General features: G+C 49.6%; 1 protein-coding gene across 1 annotated transcript; it reads left to right on the top strand.

Annotated features, from left to right (window-relative positions):
* The first annotated feature begins 1,358 nt into the window (after positions 1 to 1,358).
* On the top strand, positions 1,359 to 16,886 carry QPCTL (glutaminyl-peptide cyclotransferase like). Its single transcript, XM_083455704.1, has 7 exons — positions 1,359 to 1,634; positions 4,762 to 4,908; positions 5,720 to 6,007; positions 8,105 to 8,257; positions 10,883 to 10,982; positions 13,735 to 13,851; positions 15,326 to 16,886. The coding sequence occupies exons 1-7, from the start codon at positions 1,392 to 1,394 to the stop codon at positions 15,469 to 15,471; spliced, it is 1,194 nt and encodes a 397-aa protein (XP_083311830.1). The 5' UTR covers positions 1,359 to 1,391; the 3' UTR covers positions 15,472 to 16,886.
* Positions 16,887 to 24,294: the final 7,408 nt, after the last annotated feature.

Raw genomic sequence — 24,294 nt, 5'->3', positions numbered from 1 at the left:
CTTCATCTCCATCATTCAGCCCAAACACTGAGGTCCAGCTCCAAGGACCTTCTGGCGGTTTCCTCACTGTAAGAAGTGAGGTTACAGGGAACCAGGCAGAGAGCCTTCTCAGTAGTAGCATTAACCTTCCCACCAGATGTCAAGGAAATAAACAACTATCTGACTTTTAGAAGACATCTGAAGTCAGCCCAGGGAAGTTTTTAATGTTCGATGTTTTATCATGTTTGTAATGCAAAATTCGCCGAAGAATTGATGCTTTTGAATTCTGGTGCTGGAGGAGACTCTTGAGAGTCCCATGGACTGCAAGAAGATCAAACCTCTCCATTCTGAAGGAAATCAGCCCTGAGTGCTCACGGGAAGGGCAGATCCTGAAGCTGAGGCTCCAAGACTTTGGCCACCTCATGAGAAAAGACTCCCTGGAGAAGACCCTGATGTTGGGAAAGATGGAGGGCACAAGGAGAAGGGGACGACAGAGGACGAGATGGTTGGATAGTGTCTTCGAAGCTACAAACATGAGTCTGACCAAACTGGGGGAGGCAGTGGAAGACAGGAGTGCCTGGCGTGCTCTGGTCCAGGGGAGCACGAAGAGTCGGACATGACTAAACGACTAAACAACAACAATGCAAAATTGGAAGCCACCCAGAGTGGCTAGGGTATGAATAAATAATAATAATAATAATAATAATAATAATAATAATAATTAGTGCTTTTTTCTGAGGAGTGTGGAGGTTCGCATACCACTAACCATTTTTTGAATCTGTTTGGCCTCATTGAGAGGCAGTATTTCAATGAGTAGGAAAATGAAAGTACCCCTAAACATTTATTTATTTTTTACAAAAAAAAGCCCTGATGATGATGATGATGATGAATACTAAAGCTTGCCCATAGATTGTGGACCTTTCGTTGTTCCTAATAGAGGCATTCATTGCTCAGCTGCAGATTTCGGTTGTGTGATATATATTTTTAAATAATAATAATTTTAAAAATTATTTATTCCCCGCCCTCCCCAGCCAAGGCCGGGCTCAGGTCGGCTAACAACCCATAATTATTGCATCAAACCTCCTTCCGTAACGAACGAACCGCCCGCCACCCTCCCCTTTCCTTCCCGAGCGTCCTTCGCCTTCCTCTTCCCTCTTCCCCCTCTTTTCCTTTCCGAAAGCGCCGCGTGTCCTTAACCAGCGAGTGGGCGTGGCCCCTCGTCGCCCCGCCCCCTTCGCTCGGGCGCGTCGGATAGGCTCTGGGCTCGGAGGCGTGGCTCGAGCGCGGAAGGTCGAGCGCGTGGCTCCGCCTCCTTTCCATTCATGCCCGGCGCGGCCGCCTCCCATTGGCCCTCTGTCGAGAGGGGGCGTGGCCGGCAGGAGCCCCGGGTCCTCAGTCGGAGCGGAGGCGCCATGCGGAAAGGGCCTCGGCGGGGCCGCGCGGGGATTGGGGTCCCGCAGGGCGGCTTGGAGCCCGGAGGCTTCCCCGCCGCGCGGAAGCGGAGCCTGGGGAGCAGCCGCCGCCTCTGGCTGGCCGGGCTGCTGGCCCTAGCCGTCGGCTCCCTGGCGGGGCTTTACCTGCTCTGGCAGGTGGGCGAGGACCCGGCCATCCAGCCCCGGGAGGCGGCGCAGGAGGAGCTGATCCGGGGCGCCCAGGTACCTACAGGTAGGGGGGGGTTGGGGGTCTGGTGCACGCACGTGAGTTAGCGGGGGGGGGGAGAGGGGGTCGCTTCCAGATCGCCGCCCTCCAAGGCGCTGTGGAACTCCCTGCCTCTTGATGTGCGCACCCCCCGCTTCCAGTAATAATAATAATAATAATACAGTGGTACCTCGGGTTACCGACGCTTCAGGTTACAGACGCTTCCGGTTACAGACTCTGCTAACCTAGTGCTTCAGGTTAAGAACTTTGCTTCAGGATGAGAACAGAAATCGTGCTCCGGCAACGCGGCAGCAGCAGGAGGCCCTATTAGATAAAGTGGTGCTTCAGGTTAAGAACAGTTTCAGGTTAAGAACGGTCCTCCGGAACAAATTAAGTACTTAACCTGAGGTACCACTGTAATAATAATAATAATAATAATAATAATAATAATAATAATAATTTATTATTTATACCCTGCCCATCTGACCCAGCCACTCCCAATCAAATGTTAAAAACAGTACAGCGTTAAATATTAAAAACTTCCCTAAACTGGGCTGCCTTCAGGTGTCTTTTAAAAAGAAGATAGCTGCTTTTTTCCTTCACATCTGAAGGGAGGGCGTTCCACAGGGCGGGCACCACCACCGAGAAGGCCCTCTGTCTGGTTCTCTGTAACCTCGCTTCTCGCAATGAGGGAACTGCTAGAAGGCCCTCGGCGCTGGATATCAGTGTCCGGGCTGAACGATGAGGGTGGAGACGCTCCTTCAGGTATACTGGGCCTTTGAGGCCATTTAGGGCTTTAAAGGTCAGCACCAACGCTTTGAATTGTGCTCGGAAACGTACTGGGAGCCAATGCAGATCTCTCAGGACCGGTGTTATGTGGTCCCGGCAGCCACTCCCAGTCACCAGTCTAGCTGCCGCATTCTGCATTAGTTGTAGTTTCCAGGTCACTTTCAAAGGTAGCCCCATGTAGAGTGCATTGCAGTAGTCCAAGCGGGAGATAACTAGAGCATGCACCACTCTGGCAAGTCAGTCAGTGGGCAGATAGGGTCTCATCCTGCGTTCTAGATGGAGCTGATAAACAGCTGCCCTGGACACAGAATTAACCTGCGCCTCCATGGACAGCTGTGAGTCCAAAATGACTCCCAGGCTGCACACCATGGATCTTTTTCGGCGCCTTCCAGTTCTTGTTTAGGCAAAGGGTTCGGGGAGCTTGCGAGGGGTTTCTCTGCGCTGTTGCGGTGTCAACTACCAGCACGTTTTTAATTATGCTAGAAAAATGCAACCTGTGCTACTGATATGACTCATGCAACACGTTGGCGACTAACATCCACACAATAAAAAAGTCAAGAAAACAGAAGACTGACTTAAGCACTTGAAAAATCCATTGAAATCAGACATTATAAGTTCATCTCATGTTGGGTAGTTCGCAAGTCTCCGTGGCTTTGTACAAGGTTTTGTATTTTTCTCAGGAGATTGATAAAGAATGTATAATCATTTTGGTAATTATTGTGTGTATATTAGTCGCCAACGTGTTGCATGAGTTGTACCACCGTTTTTAATTATGGCTGCAAGTTGGTTGTGCTGCTTTATCCTTTTTTTTTTTTTTTTTGGGAAACCGCTAACCCTAACCCCCCCACCGTACAATCGAGCAGTGCGGTACATATAAATTTTACACAGTGCACCCGTGCTACTGTGCAACGCGGATCTGGAGAGGACAGATTGCAGGTCAGTGGATGATCTCCTTTTGGGGTTTTCAGGTTTGTGGTTTGTTGGAGGCAGGCCAGACTGGGTCCCCACCACGGGATCCTCCTGCAAAGGCTTTGCAATGAAAGACGTTTATTTTTTATTTTTAGTTCTTGAATTTATATACCACCCTATTCCCCGGGTAGTGTCAGGGCAGTTCACAGAATCCACCTCAGAGCCTTATGACCGGCAGAATTCAAAGGGGCACCTAGCATAGCTGTCAACTTTTCCCTTGCAAGGAATCCTATTCAGAATAAGGGAATTTCCCTTTCAAAAAGGGAAACGTTGACAGCTATGGCACCTAGTCATTCCCCTTCAACACACAAAAATCCTCTCCTGGTTACCCAAAGCTTCCTTCCTTTTTCAGCCATATAATTTAGGCTGGAGATGACCAGGTGAACCTATTAGTCCAGACCATATGCAAGCAGGACTGTGCTGGCTGGGGCCAGTGGGAGTTGTAGTCCAAGATGGCCGTGCTGGCTGGGGCCGGTGGGAGTTGTAGTCCAAGATGGCCGTGCTGGCTGGGGCCGGTGGGAGTTGTAGTCCAAGATGGCCGTGCTGGCTGGGGCTGGTGGGAGTTGTAGTCCAAGATGGCTGTGCTGGCTGGGGCCGGTGGGAGTTGTAGTCCAAGATGGCCGTGCTGGCTGGGGCCGGTGGGAGTTGTAGTCCAAGATGGCCGTGCTGGCTGGGGCCGGTGGGAGTTGTAGCCCAAGATGGCCGTGCTGGCTGGGGCCGGTGGGAGTTGTAGTCCAAGATGGCCGTGCTGGCTGGGGCTGATGGGAGTTGTAGTCCAAAGCTGCTGGATATGTGGGAGAAATATTCACCTGGAGGGAGCCTTGCCACAAAGCCTCAGCTATGGGGAATTTTGATTTTCTTGAGGGGGACAGAGCAGGAGAGATGGTCTTTGGCAGGATTTCTTTCAGTGAGGCTGGACTTGGATACTATGGTGCCCAGAGTGAGGACAAAAATTGCCCCACCCCCCAATAATTCTTATTTTCACAATACAGTGGTACCTCTGGTTGCGAATGGGATCCGTTCTGGAGGCCCATTCGCGACATGAAAAGAGTGCAACCCACAGTGGCGCATCTGCGCATGCGCGGGTTGCTGCTTCTGCACATGCGCGAGCGGCAAAACCCGGAAGTAAGCCTTTCCGGTACTTCCGGGTTTCCGCGGGATGTAACCTGAAAGAACGTAACATGAAGCAAACGTAACATGAGGTATGACTGTAATTAATTTTGGTACAGTTGCCTTTTTATGTATCTTCTCAGTAGATACCCATATAAATGTTATTTTGCACCTCCTCAAATCTTCACCCTGTGCGGGACAACTGCCTGCGCTGCCCTAAATCTGGCGCTGCTGGGATTGTTTTCTGACGAAGCTTTTCTCTCGCCTTCTTGGCAGCTGAAGCACAAGCCCCAAAATCTGACTAGCGGTCAGCTGAAAGACCTGGCCTCACAGGTTCAACTGCAGCGCCTTTGGCGTAGCTACCTGCAGCCCATCCTGATCGAGAGGTATTCTGGAAGCCCTGGCAACGAAAAAGTCCGGCAGGTGAGTCCAAGCGCTAATCTTGCAGCGGGTGACCGAACACGTCACGGCGAGCCGTAAATTTCAGGTTACGGTCCTCCTTTGTAATCGCTGCATCGTCTCACCGTTGGGGGCATAGCTGTCAACTTACAGATTTCAAAATAAGGGACCAGCAGCCTTGAAAATAAGGGATCGGCAGTCAATATAAGGGATTTTCGGAGCACAGGTATGTTCCACTTCTGAGCCCCTCCGAGCCAAAGGCAGAAAGCCCAGGCAGCAGCCAAACGAAGCCTCAAGCGGTGGTTCCAACAGCGCAGCAACCCGGCAAAGGGGATGCAGCAAGGAAAACCACAGTCACCTCTCCGCTGGGAAGCGCTGAGCAAAGGCGAGTCCCCAGGCAACGCGGCCGATTTGATCGGCACAAGGCATGCAAGCTCCACCCCCCAGTCGTTCTTAGACTCCTTATTGGGTGGGCAACGCAGCCAAGCAACACAGTTGGAGCCTCCCTGGCTGGGAGGGAGGGAGAGGAGCTGCTTCCTTTGAAACCCGGGAAATTTACGGGACATCATCAATAAGGGACAGCAGCGGGACATGGCGCTAGGATAAGGGACTGTCCCACCAAATAAGGGACGCTTGACAGCTACGGTTGGGGGACATGGAATGCACTCGCTGCTGCAGTAGTTGTGTCGAAAAATAAATTCATTTGATATCTGTCCTGAGTCTTCCAGCGCTCCCTCTCCTTGGAAGTCCTTGAGTTTTATGAGAGAGGGTAAAAAACTGAGGACTAGGAACCTTGTGTGAGTGACTCAAGTCCTTCGCCTTCTCTTCTTCCTAGTTCATTGTGGAGAAGCTGAGGGAACTGGGCGCTTCCTGGCACATAGAGGTGGACGCCTTCAAAGACCGGGCGCCACACGGCGTCGTCGGCTTCGCCAATGTGGTGGCTACGTTGGACCCCGCAGCCACCTGGCGCCTGGTGTTTGCCTGCCACTACGACTCCAAATACTTCGCCCGTGACAAGCGTGGCCGGGCCTTCCTGGGGGCAACGGACTCGGCTGTGCCATGTGCCATCCTGATGGAGCTGGTGACGGCGCTGGACGAGGAGCTGAAGAAATCGAAGGAGAGGGTGAGCGGGTGGCCTTTCCTGGGCAGAAATGCTCCGATTTCCTTTTGCGCCTCTTGCAGAAAGGGGGAGTAAGGGCTAGTGGTTAGAGCGGCCGGTGGGGAACTTTTTAATGTTTCATTTGTCTAAAAGTGTTGTTGTTGTTTAGTCGTGTCCGACTCTTCGTGACCCCCTGGACCAGAGCACACCAGGCACTCCTGTCTTCCACTGCCTCCTGCAGTTTGGTCAAACTCATGCTGGTAGCTTCGAGAACACTGTCCAACCATCTCGTCCTCTGTCGTCCCCTTCTCCTTGTGCCCTCCATCTTTCCCAACATCAGGGTCTTTTCCAGGAAGTCTTCTCTTCTCATGAGGTGGCCAAAGTCTTGGAGCCTCAGCTTCAGGATCTGTCCTTCCAGTGAGCACTCAGGGCTGATTTCCTTCAGAATGGAGAGGTTTGATCTTCTTGCAGTCCATGGGACTCTCAAGAGTCTCCTCCAGCACCATAATTCAAAAGCATCCATTCTTTGGCGATCAGCCTTCTTTATGGTCCAGCTCTCACTTCCATACATCACTACTGGTTTTCCCAGTAGTGAGTTTATCATCATCATCATCATCATCATCATGATCATTATTTAAATGTGTATACTTCCCTTCATCCATAGATCTCAGGACAGTTCACAGCGTAAAAATGCAAGACAAAAAAAATACACAATGAAAACAAGAAGAGAACAAAACAATAACCCCCTCCCCTATCTACAAACACATTTAAAAGGATATAGGATGTTAGCCAGCCAAAATCCTGGTGGCAGTTACTGTTCTTTTGACAATATAGCTACATCACTATCATCCAAAAATAAATATTAACTTCTGACAAAAGTTAAGTTGAGCCGATCAAGTGCATGGCAGTAATTGCCTTGAGGTTGTCAACGTGGGGCATGATCAACTTGTTGTATTAATTACTCATTTTAGGACATGTGGCAGCTGTAATAGTGTCGTTATCTTCTTTTTAAAATCATTTTTATTAATTTTCCAATAAAAACAACCAATTAATATATCCAATCATAATATTCCAATTGGTACGGAGGCTGAGACCCTATCTGCCCGCGGACTGTCTTGCCAGAGTGGTGCATGCTCTGGTTATCTCCCGCTTGGACTACTGCAATGCGCTCTACGTGGGGCTACCTTTGAAGGTAACCCGGAAACTGCAACCAATCCAGAATGCGGCAGCTAGACTGGTGATTGGGAGCGGCCACCGAGACCATATAACACCGGTCTTGAAAGCCCTACATTGGCTCCCAGTACGTTTCCGAGCACAATTCAAAGTGTTGGTGCTGACCTTGAAAGCCCTAAACATCCTCGGTCCAGTATATCTGAAGGAGTGTCTCCACCCCCATCGTTCTGCCCGGACACTGAGGTCCAGCTCCGAGGGCCTTCTGGCGGTTCCCTCACTGTGAGAGGCCAAGTTACAGGGAAGCAGGCAGAGGGCCTTCTCGGTAGTGGCGCCCTCCCTGTGGAACGCCCTCCCATCAGATTTCAAAGCGATAAAAAACTACCTGACATTCACATCTGAAGGCAGCCCTGTCCAGGGAAGTTTTTAATATGTGACATTTTAGTGTATTTTTCATCTTTGTTGGAAGCCGCCCAGAGTGGCTGGGGAAACCCAGCTAGATGGGTGGGGTACAAATAATAAATTATTATTATTATTATTATTATTATTATTATTATTATTATTATTATAAAAAAAGACCAAATTGTAATCCAAATGTGGACCTCTGAAGCATATCTCCACATCTCAGTGCTGTCTCTCCTCGTTGTTTCCATATTTCCACATCTCGATTTTAATGCTTTAAAATTCTCCGTCCCTGGTTCCACGATTCTCAGTCATGTCAAACATCATATATCCTTTCCTCTGTCGAATACAGCTTTATTTGTATGTATATATTTTTCCAACTGCCTTTTTACCAGCGCAGCTGCCTCTGACTCCATTCCAATCCAGGACGTTATCCAAGTCTGTTATCAATAGTGCCGTCGTCTTCTAATGCATCAACGGAAACTTTGCAACCTGTTTTGAAGTTGAACAGCCGAAGGAGGTCTAAAACAGCATGTCTGTGTGTTTTAGGGCTCCAAGGTGACGTTGCAGCTGCTGTTCTTCGACGGGGAGGAGGCCTTCCGGGAGTGGACGGATCAGGACTCCCTGTACGGCGCACGGCATTTGGCTGATCGCATGGCGAAGGCGCCACATCGCCCGGGCCTCAGCCAGCTCCAGGCTATCGTGAGTGCTTCTCTGAGCCAGCTGCCTGGGAAACGGCTGGCTTTTCCTTGCAAAAAGGGAAGTTCAGGCCTTTGCCACCGTGAAAGGGTGGGGGCTTCCTCTCTGATCTCCCCCTGTTCGGTTTGAAACCACATGAAGCGCCACGGGAGCAGCCAGAGCTCAGTGTAAAAGCAGGCTGCCCCATGCGCAAGAAGGTTCCTGGTTCAGTGTTCTGGTCCCGAGGGTTAACCGTGCGGCAAGGTCCAAGTCCAGTCCGAGGTCGAGGGTGCGGTATGGAGGCTGTCCGTCAGCGCTGAAGCAGGGTCCAAGGCAGGGAGTTGAGTGAGGTCAGGAACTCTGGCAGGAAAGCAGGACAGGGTTCAGGCAGGAACAGGCTACCAACAATGTTGCTCCCGCAACCTGGGACTGGACTGGCTGGCTTCTATCTGCCCTGAGGCATAGGGCGGCCCCGATCCTCTGGTGACTCGCCTCTCCTGGCCTGGAGGCGAGCACTCCTCCTGCGGGAACTTAGTTCCCTCCGCCTTTCTGCCCTGAGCCTCTGCAGCTCAGGAGAGGCTGGAGGGTTACTGGACCCAGAGGCAACCTCCTCTTCCCCTGACGGGGCTGAGAGTGGAGCACCTGCAGGCAATGGGTCCTCCATCACCTCAGGAGCCAGAGCAGACTCAGCTGGTGCCTGCACCTGAGGATCCCGCACAGGTGAGGACCCTTCAGGCTCAGGCCCCAGCCCCGGCCCAGCTGGTTCTGGAAGCGGGGACTCCTGTGCAGGCTGGGATTCCTCAGGTTCAGCCTCCGAGTCCGAATCCCAGGCCATCACATTCAGTCTCCAGGTAGGATCTGGGAATGCCCTGGAGAGCGACTGCCAGTCAGTGTCGTCTTTTTCTTTGGCGATCCCTCGTAGCCGAGTAAGATTGTCTTCCCTAAACACGGTTTTAACAATGAGTCCGTAAGTGACTGCGGAGGCCAATTCTGGATCCACACGTCCTTCCACAGTGGGGACATAGATTTCAGGTGGGAGTTGATCACGGTGTGGATTTGCCAAGTGTGCCTTCCTCTTAGCGCGTTTCTCCCTTTTGTCCTGAGTTCGAGTGTCTTCAAATCCCATGACACCTTTGGTAAAGGCTGTTCTCCAACTGGAGCGCTCGCAGGTCAGTGTTTCCCATTTGTCAGTGTTTACACTACATTCTTTTAGATTTGCCTTGGGAGAGTCTTTAAACCTCTTTTGTTGACCACCAGTATTACGCTTTCCATTTTTAAGTTTGGAATAGAGTAATTGTTTTGGAAGACAGGCATCCGAACAACATGACCAGTCCAACAAAGTTGATGTTGAAGAATCATTGCTTCAACACTGGTGATCTTTGCTTCTTCCAGTACACTGGCATTTGTTTGCGTGTCTTCCCAAGTGATGTGTAAAAATTTCCGGAGACACCGTTGATGGAATCTTTTGAGGTGTTGGAGATGGCGTTTGTAAGTGGTCCATGTTTCACAAGCGTGCAGTAGGGTTGGTAGAACAATAGCTTTGTAAACAAGCATTTTGGTTTCCCTGTGAATGTCCCGGTCCTCAAACACCCTGCACTTCAATGGGGAGAAAGCCGCACTCGCAGAGCTCAGGCAATGCTGGATTTCGGCATCAATGTCGGCCCTTGTGGAAAGATAACTGCCCAGGTAGGAGAAGTGATTGACATTTTCCAACGTTACTGTAGACAGTACTGGGCTAGATGGAACAATAATCTAGAGAAGGCAGCTTTCTAAGTCCCTGTGAAACAAGGGACTCCTGAGACCACCTGAGCCTCAAACGACAGCAGAGGCCCTGGGAGTACCTGTGTGTGTGGTTTTTAAAATTTTTATTAAACAATTTCAACATAACAAATTATCAGTCCATTTAATCAATTACAATATTTTTTCCCCTTCCCACCATCCCTCCCTCTCCCCCCCCACCAAAGACTTCTGTCAGCTCCACTCTCTGATTTCTTTACACATATAATTCTTTGCATATTATAAAATTGTACATAAAAAGGTAAAGGGACCCCTGACCATTAGGTCCAGTCGTGGCTGACTGGGGTTGCGGCGCTCATCTCGCTTATTGGCCGAGGGAGCCGGCTTACAGCTTCCGGGTCATGTGGCCAGCATGACTGAGCCGCTTCTGGCGAACCAGAGCAGTGCACGGAAACTCCGTTTACCTTCCCACTGGAGCGGTACCTATTTATCTACTTGCACTTTGACATGCTTTCGAATACTGCTAGGTTGGCAGGAGCAGGGACCGAGCAACGGGAGCTCACCCCGTCGCGGGGATTCGAACCGCCGACCTTCTGATCGGCAAGTCCTAGGCTCTGTGTTTTAACCCACAGCGCCACCCGCATCCCCAAAAGTTGTACATATGTTCACCTAATAAATTTGTGGATGTTTATTCAAAACCTGCCAAGGAGTCCCGTTCTTTTTGTTGTCTTTTTAGATAATTTGCAAAAAGCTCCCATTCTTCCTTAAAGTCACAGTTGTCCTTGTCCCGCAATTTGTATGTCAATCTAGCCAACTCTGCATAGTTCATCAATTTCTCTTGCCACTGTTCTTTCGTTGGGATTTCCTCATTCTTCCATCCTTGTGCAATCAAGACTCTTTTTCCCGTTTCAGTCTCTCTTTGTTCTGCTGGACCTTTTGGGCGCCCGCCAGCCGACCATCCAGAACCATTTCCGCAACACAGCCCTCTGGTTCGAAAGGCTCGTTGGCCTCGGTGAGCGTCACTCTTCGCGCCGGGGAGCCAATCGGGAAAGGAGGGGCGGGGCTCCAGGGTTGATCAGCATTTCAGACCCCGCCTCCCAGGGATGAGCAGCCAGTGTGGGGCTTGGGATGTAAAGTTCTGTCCGATAGATCCACCTTCGCCCTCCAAGTAGACTGCAACTCCCCTGCCCGAAACCCCACAGAACGGCTGCGCACAGTGTTGGCAGTACTGAGGTAGATAGACCCATGATCTGACAGGTCCCTGCGTCCCTTTAAGTTGAAGTCCATCAATTTTGGGGGGTCCGCAGGTGCCCCTTCCATCCCTGCTTTAGACCTTTCTTCTACCTGTGCCACAGATGTGGGGTGAGGCGATCCCAAAGCAAAGGAAGGGTTGGACTCTGATACACACAGAGGCGTGACCAGCAAGACTCTGGGAGGGGTGCATATGATAATAATTCCTGTCCACCCCTTGGCCCAGGTCGGTTTATTCACAAAAGAACTTTTTACAGTGTCCGCAAGAACCAATCAGATTTCCTCTGAGCATTTCAAAATAACCCACGTAGGACAAAGTTAAAGATTAAAACTAAGGTAAAGGTAAAGGGACCCCTGACCATTAGGTCCAGTCGTGGCCGACTCTGGGGTTGCGGCGCTCATCTCACTTTATTGGCCGAGGGAGCCGGTGTACAGCTTCCGGGTCGTGTGGCCAGCATGACTAAGCTGCTTCTGGCGAACCGGAGCAGCGCACGGAAACGCCGTTTACCTTCCCGCCGGAGCAGTACCTATTTATCTACTTGCACTGGTGTGCTTTCGAACTGCTAGGTTGGCAGGAGCAGGGACCGAGCAATGGGAGCTCACCCCGTCGCGGGGATTCAAACCGCCGATCTTCTGACCGGCAAGCCCTAGGCTCTGTGGTTTAACCCACAGCGCCACCCATGTCCCATTAAAGATTAAAACTACAAAGAGCTGATTTCCTACTTGACCATGCATATATACTTCAAAGTAAATAAAATAGGAAGCAATGCTTTTAGGAAAACCTGGAGGTCGTAAACAAGCAGTAAACAGGAAGGATGGCAAGGAGAGAGGGATCTTTAGCACATTCCTGTGAAACTATTTCCAGGCCCTAAAATGAACAAAACCAAGGAAGGGTACAACAAAGAAACTACCGTATTTTTCGCCCTATAGGACGCACCGTCCCATAAAGCGCACCTAGTTTTTTGGGGGGGGAATAAAGGGGAAAAAATTATTTCCCCCCCAGGCGCGGGGTTGGGGCGGGGGAAGCCCGAGCTTCCCCCGACCCCAGCCCCCAAACAGGCAGCTCTCTGCAAGCCGTGGGAGCCCAGTGCTGGCTCCTGCTGCTTGCTGAGAGGTCCACGAAGCCTAGACGCGCTGAGCTCAGCGCGCACAGGCTTCAGCATGCAGGCAACTCTCCGTAAGAGAGAGAGGTGTGGAGAGGTGCGCGAAGCCTGCATTCGCCCCATAGGACGCACACACATTTCCCCTTCATTTTTGGAGGGGAAAAAGTGCGTCCTATAGGGTGAAAAATACTGTACCTATCTTTTGTGTCCCACGTTGCATGCCTGGCGAAGCAACTGGCAACTGTGTCCTATGGTTCTTATATGTGCTTGTCAGACAGAGAGAAATGGGCAGTAGAGAAAATGGCCAGAAATGCAGAGGCTTGTGATAATAATAATAATAATTTATTATTTTTACCCCGCCCATCTGGCTGGGTTTCCCCAGCCACTCTGGGCGGCTTCCAACAAAGATGAAAAATACACTAAAATGTCACATATTAAAAACTTCCCTGAACAGGGCTGCCTTCAGATGTCTTCTGAATGTCAGGTAGTTGTTCTTCTCTTTGACATCTGGTGGGAGGGCGTTCCACAGGGCGGGCGCCACCACCGAGAAGGCCCTCTGCCTGGTTCCCTGTAACTTGGCCTCTCGCAGTGAGGGAACCGCCAGAAGGCCCTCGGAGCTGGACCTCAGGGTCTGGGCAGAATGATGGGATTTGATCAGAAATTATTGACAATGAATTGAACCCGGTCAGCGCCGTGCTTTCATAGCGGACACAATGGCTTGATGCATATTTTAGAATTCCTCATAGTAACCCCATCTGATCCTCACACTCTGGATATTTGCACTCCTACATCGGGGCTGGTGTTTTCCCCCAGTACAGTGGTACCTCTGGTTACGCACTTACCGTATTTTTCGCTCTATAAGACGCACCAGACCACAGGACGCACTTAGTTTTTGGAGGAGGAAAACAAGAAAAAAAATATTCTGAATCTCAGAAGCCAGAACAGCAAGAGGGATCGCTGTGCAGTGAAAGTAGCGATCCCTCTTGCTGTTCTGGCTTCTGGGATAGCTGTGCAGCCTGCATTCGCTCCTTAAGACGCACACACATTTCCCCTTACTTTTTAAGAGGGAAAAGGTGAGTCTTATAGAGCAAGGAATACGGTAATTCGTTCCGGAGGTCCGTTCTTAACCTGAAACCGTTCTTAACCTGAAGCACCACTTTAGCTAATGCGGCCTCCGGCTGCTGCCGCGCTGCCTCCGCGCAATTTCTGTTCTCATCCTGAAGCAAAGTTCTTAACCCGAGTTAATATTTCTGGGTTAGCGGAGTCTGTAACCTGAAGCGTATGTAACCTGAAGCGTATGTAACCCGAGGTATCACTGTATTTGCTGGAAGTGCTTAGGGAGCCTGGAGATAACTCTCAGTTGGACCATGGCTCCTACGCTGCGCCTAATCCCACTCTTTTGTTCTCTAGAGAAGCGGCTGCACCGGCTCGGCCTTCTGGAGTCTCACGCAAAGGAGCAGCTCTATTTCCAGCAACGCTCCTACTATGACCCCGTCGAAGACGACCACGCTCCCTTTCTTCGGAGAGGTACTTTTCTCCCGCTTTCCCCCAGTTGCCGTGAGGTCTTTTCGTTGCTGGTTCGATCCGGTGTTTGCTCTTTGCAGCCTGCTCTCTTACCAAACGGGGGTTGGGATAGATGACCCGGGGGGGGGGGGTCCCTTCAGCTCTACAATTCTATAAAATGGTCCACTCGAGGAAGAAAGCAAGAGCTTTCAAAATGGCAGGGGAAAGTCTCTCAATGTAGTGAGCTGCAAGCTTGAAAACAGAGACCAAAAGCTCGCAGAGCAGATTTCTAAAGCGGCCGCAAGTTTGGGCCGATCTAAGGAGGAAGTGAGGGGAACCATCTGTTGGTACTAATGGCCCAGGCATGGCTAAACTCGGCCCTCCAGCATGAGTTTGACCAAACTGCGGGAGGCAGTGGAAGACAGAAGTGCCTGGCGTGCTCTGGTCCAGGGGGTCACGAAGAGTCGGACACGACTAAACGACGAAACAACAACATTAGGCTGAGAAGAGGCTGTCGCCCAGTGAGCTCAATGGCTGAGTGGGGATTCAAACCCGAGTCTCTCAAGTTGTAGTCCAGCACTCTTAGCCATTATGCCACACTGGCGTACTGCGTCCCTGTCAGAGAACACAGCCCTCATGGCCAATAGACATGGGCAGCCTTATCCCTCCAATAATTTGCTGTCTCCTCTTTTTACAGCCTTCCAAGCTGATGGCCATTATTCCTACCTCTTGTGGGAGATTCTGAATCAAGGGCCGGTTGGGGTTTTCCATCTGTCAAGGGTGCTTTTGTTGAGATTCCTGCATTGTACACAAGCCCTTCTAACTCTAGGAGTCTATCTCTGCTTGTTTTTTAGAGCCAGTGAGAGCCAGTGTGGTGTAGTGGTTAAGAGCGGTGGACTCGTAATCTGGTGAACTCGGTTCGCTTCCCCGCTCCTCCACATGCAGCTGCTGGGTGACCTTGGGCCAGTCACACTTCTCTGAAGTCTCTCAGCCCCACTCACCTCACAGAGTGTTTGTTGTGGGGGAGGAAGGGAAAGGAGAATGTTAGCCGCTTTGAGACTCCTTTGGGTAGTGATAAAGCGGGATATCAAATCCAAACTCTTCTTCTTCTTCTTTTAAAGAAAGAAAGAAAAAACACCTTTGAACAATGTGCTCGGTAGACAATGTACCGTATTTTTCGCTCTATAAGACTTACCAGACCACAAGACGCACCTAGTTTTTGGAGGAGGAAAACAAGAAAAAAAATATTCTGAATCTCAGAAGCCAGAACAGCAAGAGGGATCGCTGCGCAGTGAAAGCAGCAATCCCTCTTGCTTTTCTGGCTTCTGGGATAGCTGCTCAGCCTGCATTCACCCCATCAGACGCGCACACATTTCCCCTTACTTTTTAGGAGGGAAAAAGTGAGTCTTATAGAGCAAAAAATATGGCACTTGTGGTTTTCGGACAACGCTGGGCTCACAGCTTTTGATTCCTTCTCTCTCTTTTTCTTTTCCCCAAGGTGTTCCAGTCCTTCACCTCATCACCACACCCTTCCCCGCCGTCTGGCACACCTTTGAGGACACAGAGGAGAACCTTCACCCGCCTACAGTGCTCAACCTCTGTAAGATCTTGGCAGCTTTCCTGGCGGAATATCTGTGGCTTTAGGGGGAAAGGACTCTCCTGCTGACCCCGAGGCCTTTGGGTTTTGGTCAACCGAGATGTGGAACGGATGGAGGATGCGCCTCGTTTAAGAAACAGCACGATCGCTTGCCAGGGACTCCGTCTGTGGCCCTTGCAGAAGCTGCGTTCGTGCTCCAAAGGGATGTAGGGAGAGACAAGCTGGGAAACGGAAGGGTCTCGGACCTTATGTCTTGGGGTATTAAGCCTTCAGGCCCCTCAGGGAATGGTGACTGGCCAGGCAAGAGGACCCCAGTCTGGTCTCCAAGATGGCACAGATCAGGGAAACCAAATTGGAGTGGCGGTAGAGAGAATAATAATAATAATAAAAAAAACTTCCTTTCTTCACAGTGGATTGTAGTACAGTGGGTTGCAAACATCCATGCGGGAGGCACGTCCGCGACCCGCGTGTGTCGTGATTTGGCGCTTCTGAACATGTGCAAAGCGAGATTTAGCACTTCTGCGCAAGCGCCGAAACCCGGAAGTAACCGTTCCGGTACTTCCGGGTTTGGCATGGTGCGCAACCCAAAATCGCACAACCCGAAGCATTTGTAACCTGAGGTATGGCTGTAGTTTCTTGGGGGGGGGGCGGACCCCCGACCCTTCCCTGATCAGCAACCCTACAATGTGCACTCTTCTTATTAAGAATAGTCTTGAATCAAAGTTCTGCTCTTGAGCCATTTTGGAAACCGAGGCCTGGTTTTTCGAAGTGTCCAGGCTCCTGGCGGTTCCACGGAATGTGGCTATTGACACGTAATAGAAGCACGATTCAGGGACAACCGTTTGCACTCTGATCCCAGGTACTTAAAAGGAAATTTTCTTTTCCCCTGAGGCAGCTGTTTAGTCTGTGCTGGGTGGGGTGGGGTGTGCAGAACAATGTCCAAGTTGCTCAGAGACGCCTACCGACCTATTCCGTCCTGTACCAAGCAAAAACAGGTTTTTACTCTGTTTTTAATTTAATATTTATTGTTGAGCCTTAAGGCCACTTTGGGTGTGGCAGCTCTGCTGTGTGGAAAAAGCCTGGGTGGGAGGGAGGAATTCTCATGTCGCATTCAAGCTAAATCTGGGTCACGCACCTTCCTTATTCCAAAGTGACTCCGAGGCCTGGTTTGGACACACGACAAAATCCTGAGTTAGGAGGTGGGATGCCACTTCGGAATGCTTCCTCACCTTTTAAAGGCATACCTGCAAGTAAAAAGCTAGCAAATCAACGAGAGATTCCAGTTCAGCCCTCTTCCTGGTGCTCTAGCTTTCTACTTGCAAGGACTTTTTAAAAAAGTAAAAGTTGGGGAACAATTTGAAGTGTTGCAATCCATTATTCCATCTCAGACTACGTCCCCTCCCTCAAATGGTTCATTGACAAGTATTACAATAAAAGTTTCTGGCAACTTTCTGCTCTTTCATCTATGTGTGTGTGTGTGTGTTTTGCCTGTTTTGTTCGGACAACCAGAATTCAAACTTAAAGGTAAAGGTAAAGGTACCCCTGCCCGTGCGGGCCAGTCTTGCCAGACTCTAGGGTTGTGCGCCCATCTCACTCTATAGGCCGAGAGCCAGCGCTGTCTGCAGACACTTCCGGGTCACGTGGCCAGCATGACGAAGCTGCTCTGGCGAGCCAGAGCCGCACACGGAAACGCCGTTTACCTTCCCGCCGGTAAGCGGTCCCTATTTATCTACTTGCACCCGGGAGTGCTTTCGAACTGCTAGGTTGGCAGGCGCTGGGACCGAGCAACGGGAGCGCACCCCACCGCGGGGATTCGAACCGCCGACCTTTCGATCAGCAAGCCCTAGTCGCTGAGGCTTTTACCCACAGCGCCACCCGCGTCCCAATTCAAACTTAGCACTGTGATGAAATTCAGTGGACTTTCTGATCTTTGGCACCTGGTTTTCCTACCTGTTTCAAGGTGTTTTCTCAAAAGGGATCCCTGAGACATTTTGGGGTGAAGCAGAAAACGGAGCCCCCATTGAAGGCGCGGAATGTTGTCATTTTAATTTACCTTAAGGTCATGGGGCAGGTTGCAACAGTTTAAAATGCAAGATTTAAAAGCAGCTCAGCACCCAAGTTACATTTGGCACTTGAGGCAAAAAAGGGAAAAAAGCAATCCTACAGCCCCCTCTCTCTGGCAGTAAAAGTAATAATAATAATCTATTATTTTTGATAACAATATTATTAATAATAAAAGTATGTTTCTTTATCGTTATCCTTCAACATAAGATACCCCCCTTTTCACAGTATTAAAAAGGGTTAAAACAAGTAGTAATAATAATTTATTTCAGGGGTCAGCAAACTTTTTCAGCAGGGGGCCGGTCCATTGTTCCTCAGACCTTGTGGGGGGCCGGACTATTTTGGGGGGGGGGGAATGAGCCAATTCCTATGCCCCACAAATAACCCAGAGATGCATTTTAAATAAAAGGACACATTCTACTCATGTAAAAACACGCTGATTCCTGGACCGTCCATGGGCCTGGACCGTAAGTGATTGGGCTAGATCTGGCTGGGCTTCCCCGGCCACTCTGGGCAGCTCCCAACAGAATTAATAATAATAAAAAGCGACAAAACATCAGACATTAAAAGCTTCCCTAAACAGGGCTGCCTTCAGATGTCTTTTAAAAAGTCAGATAGTTGTTTATTTCCTTGACATCTGATGGGAGGGCATTCCACAGGGCGGGCACCACCACTTAGAAGGCCCTCTGCCTGGTTCCCTGCAAACTCACTTCTCGCAGGGAGGGAACTGCCAGAAGGCCCTCAGAGCTGGACCTCAGTGTTTGCTGCCCTTTCATGGCTCCAAACTCTGAAGCAGCCATTTCTTTCTGCCCATCCCTCAGCCTCCCTCTCTGTTCTCTTAAGTTTGCTTCCCTCTCGCCTTCCAGATTCCTCCTTTAAGACCAATTGTACGCATGTATGTCAGGGGTCACTGTTGGCCATGCAGCCCGTGGCCCATGGGAGTTTGAGTCAAAGGTAGTGGGGGTACTCCCCTCTAGTGTCTGTGATCAGAGCTAAAGGTAAACGGGCCCCTGACCATTAGGACCAGTCGTAATTGACTCTGGGGTTGCGGCGCTCATCTCTCTTTATTGGCTGAGGGAGCTGGCGTACAGCTTCTGGGTCATGTGGCCAGCAGGACTAAGCTACTTCTGGCGAACCAGATCAGCGCATGGAAATGCCGTTTACCTTCCCACCGGAGCGGTACCTATTTATCTACTTGCACTTTGAGGTGCTTTTAAACTGCTAGGTTGGCAGGAGCTGGGACCGAGCAACAGGAGCTCACCCCATTGCGGGGATTCGAACCACCGACCTTCTGATCGGCAAGTCCTAGGCTCTGTGGTTTAACCCACAGCGCCACCTGCGTGCCCTACCATTACCATTACAGAACAACAAACCCCTGTGTTGCAAACTTAACACAACAAACAACACAAACAACACGATGACCAGCATACTAGATAGCACTGCAATTCTTATTGCATAATATACATGTTTTAGTACAACAAAAACAAACTGTACACACAGGAATTCGAACCGCTGACCTTCTGATCAGCAAGTCCTAGGCTCTGTGGTTTAACCCACAGAGCCACCCTGTGATCAGAGCTAGAGAGGAGCAAATTCTCTCCACCTTGGACCTTATAGCCCAAAGTTTGACAGTAGTAGGTAGAAGGGGATGGGAGGCATGATGGGCAGTTATCTTTCCACAAGGGTCAACACTGATGCCGAAATCCAGCATCGCCTGAGCTCTGCGAGTGCAGTTTTCTCCCGATTGAAGTACAGAGTGTTTGAGGACCGGGACATTCGCAGGGAAACCAAAATGCTTGTTTACAAAGCTATTGTGCTACCAACCCTACTGCACGTTTGTGAAACATGGACGACTTATAAAGGCCATCTCCAGCTCCTCGAAAGATTCCATCAACGGTGTCTCCAAAAAAATTTACATATCACTTGGGAAGACAGGAGAACTAATGTCAGCGTACTGGGAGAAGCAAAGATCACCTGATTCTTCAACATCAATTTTGCTGGACTGGTCATGTTGTTTGGATGCCTGATTATCGTCTTCAAAAGCAGCTAATCTATTCCGAACTTAAAAATGGAAAGCGTAATGCCGGTGGTCAACAAAAGATGTTTAAAGACTCTGTCAAGGCAAATCTAAAAAAATGCAGTATAAACACTGACAACTGGGAAATACTGGCCTGCAAGAACTTGATACGGGGGGGGGGGGGCATGTCTTCTTCACCTTCTTCGCTACAATATATCCATTTATTTCCAATTGTCAATGTCAAAAGGGACTAAAATCTATAAAATTCATAGAAAATCAACATGCCAATTTGCTCAATTTCTCTAGGACTCCATGACACCTCCCCTGTCCTCCATAATCCCTCAAACAAGGTGTCAAGACCCTAATCCTGTCAAATCACTCTGCCAAGCCTTTCCTCCGGGCAATGCCAGGTGGCAGACTATGCATACATGTACCATTGTCTTCTCATCACCGGTACTCAGGATGTGCTTATCTGCGCATATCTCCAGCTCTGCATATTCCCCCCTCCCTCCTCCATATGTTAATCCTGTGTAACCCAACCTCTTCTTAATATATTCATGATGTAACTGGGATGTATTTTGCACTGTATTCTGGGACATGGAGGGAAATTTCAAAAGTTCATGTCACCCCTTTCTCGCTGTTCAATCTCGCCTTGAACCTGTTGCGCAATAAACATGGATCTTCTGCAGTTTGCTCCTGTCTCCGGCTGAGCTCATTTTCCTCTGCAGGGACCCGCGGACTTAGTCCGACGAGCTGGGTAGCAGAGCAGCCTCGCACCCAGATTTTACCGTAACAAACTCCAATTGGAGAACAGCTTTGACCAAAGGTGTCATGGGCTTTGAAGATGCTCAAACTCAGGACAAAAGGGAGAAACATGCTAGGAGGAAGGCACTCTTGGCAAATCCACACCGTGATCAACTCCCACCCGGGAACCAATGTCCCCACTGTGGAAGGACGTGTGGATCCAGAATTGGCCTCCACAGTCACTTACGGATGCACTTAATGGAAGACGGTCGAATGGAGGAAAATGAGAGCTGGGGCCAGAATCTCAGTTGCATTGCATGCTAAAATGTGCAGAATGTCCTTTTCCCACAAGGGTGCAGCACCAGCCCAGTAATTCTTCCCAGGAAGGCCGGAAGCGAAACGGTTTCGCTGAAGTTCTCTGCCAGGTTTCTGTAGATGGGTCCCAGCAACTTTCTCCCAAGCCATGAATTTGTGCACATAGCGTAGGTGGTAAAATGCTGAAGGCTGTTTCCTCCAGGGATTTGGGTGCTTGCTGCTGTTTTTGCATAAGGATAATTTCGTTCCGTTGCAAAGTCAACTAGGTCTGTCCCCATTCATAGAATCATAGAATCATAGAGCTGGAAGAGACCACAGGGGCCATCGAGTCCAACCCCCTGCCAAGCAGGAAACACCATCAGAGCACTCCTGACATATGGTTGTCAAGCCTCTGCTTAAAGACCTCCAAAGAAGGAGACTCCACCACACTCCTTGGCAGCAAATTCCACTGTCGAACAGCTCTTACTGTCAGGAAGTTCTTCCTAATGTTTAGGTGGAATCTTCTTTCTTGTAGTTTGGATCCATTGCTCCGTGTCCGCTTCTCTGGAGCAGCAGAAAACAACCTTTCTCCCTCCTCTATGTGACATCCTTTTATATATTTGAACATGGCTATCATATCACCCCTTAACCGCCTCTTCTCCAGGCTAAACATGCCCAGCTCCCTTAGCCATTCCTCATAAGGCATTGTTTCCAGGCCTTTGACCATTTTGGTTGCCCTCCTCTGGACACGTTCCAGTTTGTCAGTGTCCTTCTTGAAGTGTGGTGCCCAGAACTGGACACAGTACTCCAGGTGAGGTCTGACCAGAGCAGAATACAGTGGCACTATTACTTCCCTTGATCTAGACGCTATAAGGATAATTATCCTGGCCATCGCTTTAAGACCAGCTTCACCAAACTGGTAGCCTCTGGCACTTTTCAACTAAGACTCCCACCAGCCTCAGCCAAATACCAATTGAGGGCGGGGGGGAGCAAGGACGGGGGGGGGGCATGAAAAAGCAAAGTCTCAGCCTAAAACTTCTGCAGATCACAGGGCTGACAAACACTGCTTTAGAGCTTCATTGTTCAATCTGGCTCCAAAGCCCAGCTTAGAGGTTTGACTCTCCTTCCCTAGGAAATGTCCAGAAAGGGTGTGCAAGAGATAAGAAAATAAGATGCAAATTGGCTTCATTTGAATACTAGGTGTAGGCAGCAGAATTTATTTCATAAAGTTTATGCACTGTTAAAAAAAACCACACACCTCGAAGCGGTTTATAGAGGGAATAAAACAATGAAATTCTCAGCAAAAGCAAACTTTTAAAACACTAAAAATAAAATCGGCAGTAGACTAAAAAACGGATTAAAACATGTTCTACTGTCGCAGGAAACCTCCCCCCCCCAATCATTCAGTTTGCACAAACTCGACACACACACACTCTCTCACACACTACATAGGCGACGCTTCTGTTATAAATCATAGAAAATCAACCATACATCAGATCTGCACCGTTCCACTTTTATTTTACTCCATGAAGGAAGGACTACAAAATGGGGAAGGTTTGCTACAGGGCAGCCATAATCCCTTGAGCATACCAGCACATCCACAGGAGCCCTGCCCAGTTGCTATGCCAACCCTGATGGTCCTAGACAGAAGACCATCAAGATCACAAAGAACTTGCATATGGGAGTGGATTCAGCATGGACTGGAACAAAGGACAATGATCAGCTCTTCCCTCTGGGGGCAGGAAACTGCCAGCTCCTTTTTGTCCCCTGGAAATGACTCGTGGGGAGGGGGAAAGGAGGAACCAGCCAGGTGACAAGATACTCAGGTTACCTCCACAACTCCTCCCCCAGCCCCTCCTTTTTGTGATGTAGTTGTGATGTAGTCTTAGGGGTGTAGCTTGGGGGATTAGTAACTAATAAAAGTTGGGGTCTTCTTTTGTTCTGGGCTTCCATTTTCCTTCATCTCGTTGCGGGTGGGAGTCCTGTCGCGACAGTATCCAATAAAGGCCAAGCCTACAGGCTGCTGTTTTGCTCTAAGTTATCCTGGTTGGTGTCTTTGTTTTTGTCCAAGGGAGCCCTCGGATTTCTCCGTTAACACTACTGACAGTGACAGCCTATATAAGTCTGTTAATCTCTGGGACATGGGTTTGAGCCCCTCTTTGGGCAAAAGATTTTCCTGCATTGCAGGGAGGTAGATTAAATGACCCTTGTGGTCCCTTCCTTCTCCACAATTATATGACTCTATGAGTAAACAGCTTGGCTAATTGGACCGGATGGCAATGTTTCTATTTTGCTTAATGTATGTAGGGTTTCTTGTCAGCGTTCCCGTACACCTCTATTGGTGCAGACGGGGTGAAGGAACAAAATGTCGAAATGAGAAAGCAGGCTCTCCTCTGCTGAGAGCAGGGTGAGATTCAGGGTTTGCAAATGGCCCCTTGGATGGGCAATGTGGTTGCAATACTCGTTTTCAGGACCTCGGACAGCTCTTCCCACCTCACTTTCCCCAGCATTTATTTTTGAAATAACCGCTTTGACATCCCGCCCCCACAAAAATACAAAGAGGAGAGTGGAGGCTTCTATCCACCTAACATCAATCTATAAATGGCTGACATTGAATCTGCTCTCCTGAGGAATAGCCCCACAGATCATAGAATCATAGAGTTGGAAGAGACCACAAGGGCCATCGAGTCCAACCCCCTGCCAAGCAGGAAACCCCCTCAGAGCACTCCTGACATATGGTTGTCAAGCCTCTGCTTAAAGACCTCCAAAGAAGGAGACTCCACCACACTCCTTGGCAGCAAATTCCACTGTCAAACAGCTCTTACTGTCAGGAAGTTCTTCCTAATGTTTAGGTGGAATCTTCTTTCTTGGAGTTTGGATCCATTGCTCTGTGTCCGCTTCTCTGGAGCAGCAGAAAACAACCTTTCTCCCTCCTCTATGTGACATCCTTTTATATATTTGAACATGGCTATCCTATCACCCCTTAACCTCCTCTTCTCCAGGCTAAACATGCCCAGCTCCCTTAGCCGTTCCTCATAAGGCATCGTTTCCAGGCCTTTGACCATTTTGGTTGCCCTCCTCTGGACACGTTCCAAATCCTCTGTGACCATTTCCAGTCAGGCTGAAAAAAAAGGGGGACAATTTGCAACAGTTTGGCACCATTTTTGAGTGAATCAGGTGACGACAGATTTTTGCTGAAACTGTGACCGCGCGCCTTTAAAAAAGTTTTTCAGCAGGCTAAGGCGTCGAGGCCTGCTTGTTTGACCTCAGTCCTTCAGAAACTGGGTTTTGCCCCTCAAGCCCTACTAAGTCTGGGGTTGGGCCAGGCAAAAGCTATGGTCAGGCAAAGAATCATAGACACCGAGAGACAACAGGACGGCTCAAGGTGCCCCGACTATAAAATTGGAAAAGTCGAGACAGATATAGCCGCACCAGCAGCATATCTCTTCTTTCTCGTATCCAAAAATGCAACAATAATACAGTGGTGCCTTGCAAGACGAAAAGAATCCCTTCCGCGAGTCTTTTCGTCTAGTGGTTTTTTCGTCTTGCGAAGCAAGCCCATTAGCAGATTAGCGCTATTAGCGGTTTAGCGGCTATTAGCAGCTATTAAAGGCTTAAGGGATTAGCGGAGTAGCTGCTAAAAGGCTATTAGCAGCTTAGTGCCTTAGAAAAAGGGGGTGGGGAGCGAAAAAACCCCCCCAGGAATCGCAAGACATTTTCGTCTTGCGAAGCAAGCCCATAGCAAATTCGTCCT

The sequence above is a fragment of the Podarcis tiliguerta genome (genome assembly GCF_965153285.1).
Source record: "Podarcis tiliguerta genome assembly, chromosome: 8".
In the NCBI taxonomy this organism is placed as follows: Eukaryota; Metazoa; Chordata; class Lepidosauria; order Squamata; family Lacertidae; genus Podarcis; species Podarcis tiliguerta.
This window is presented reverse-complemented; position numbering and strand designations above follow the sequence as displayed.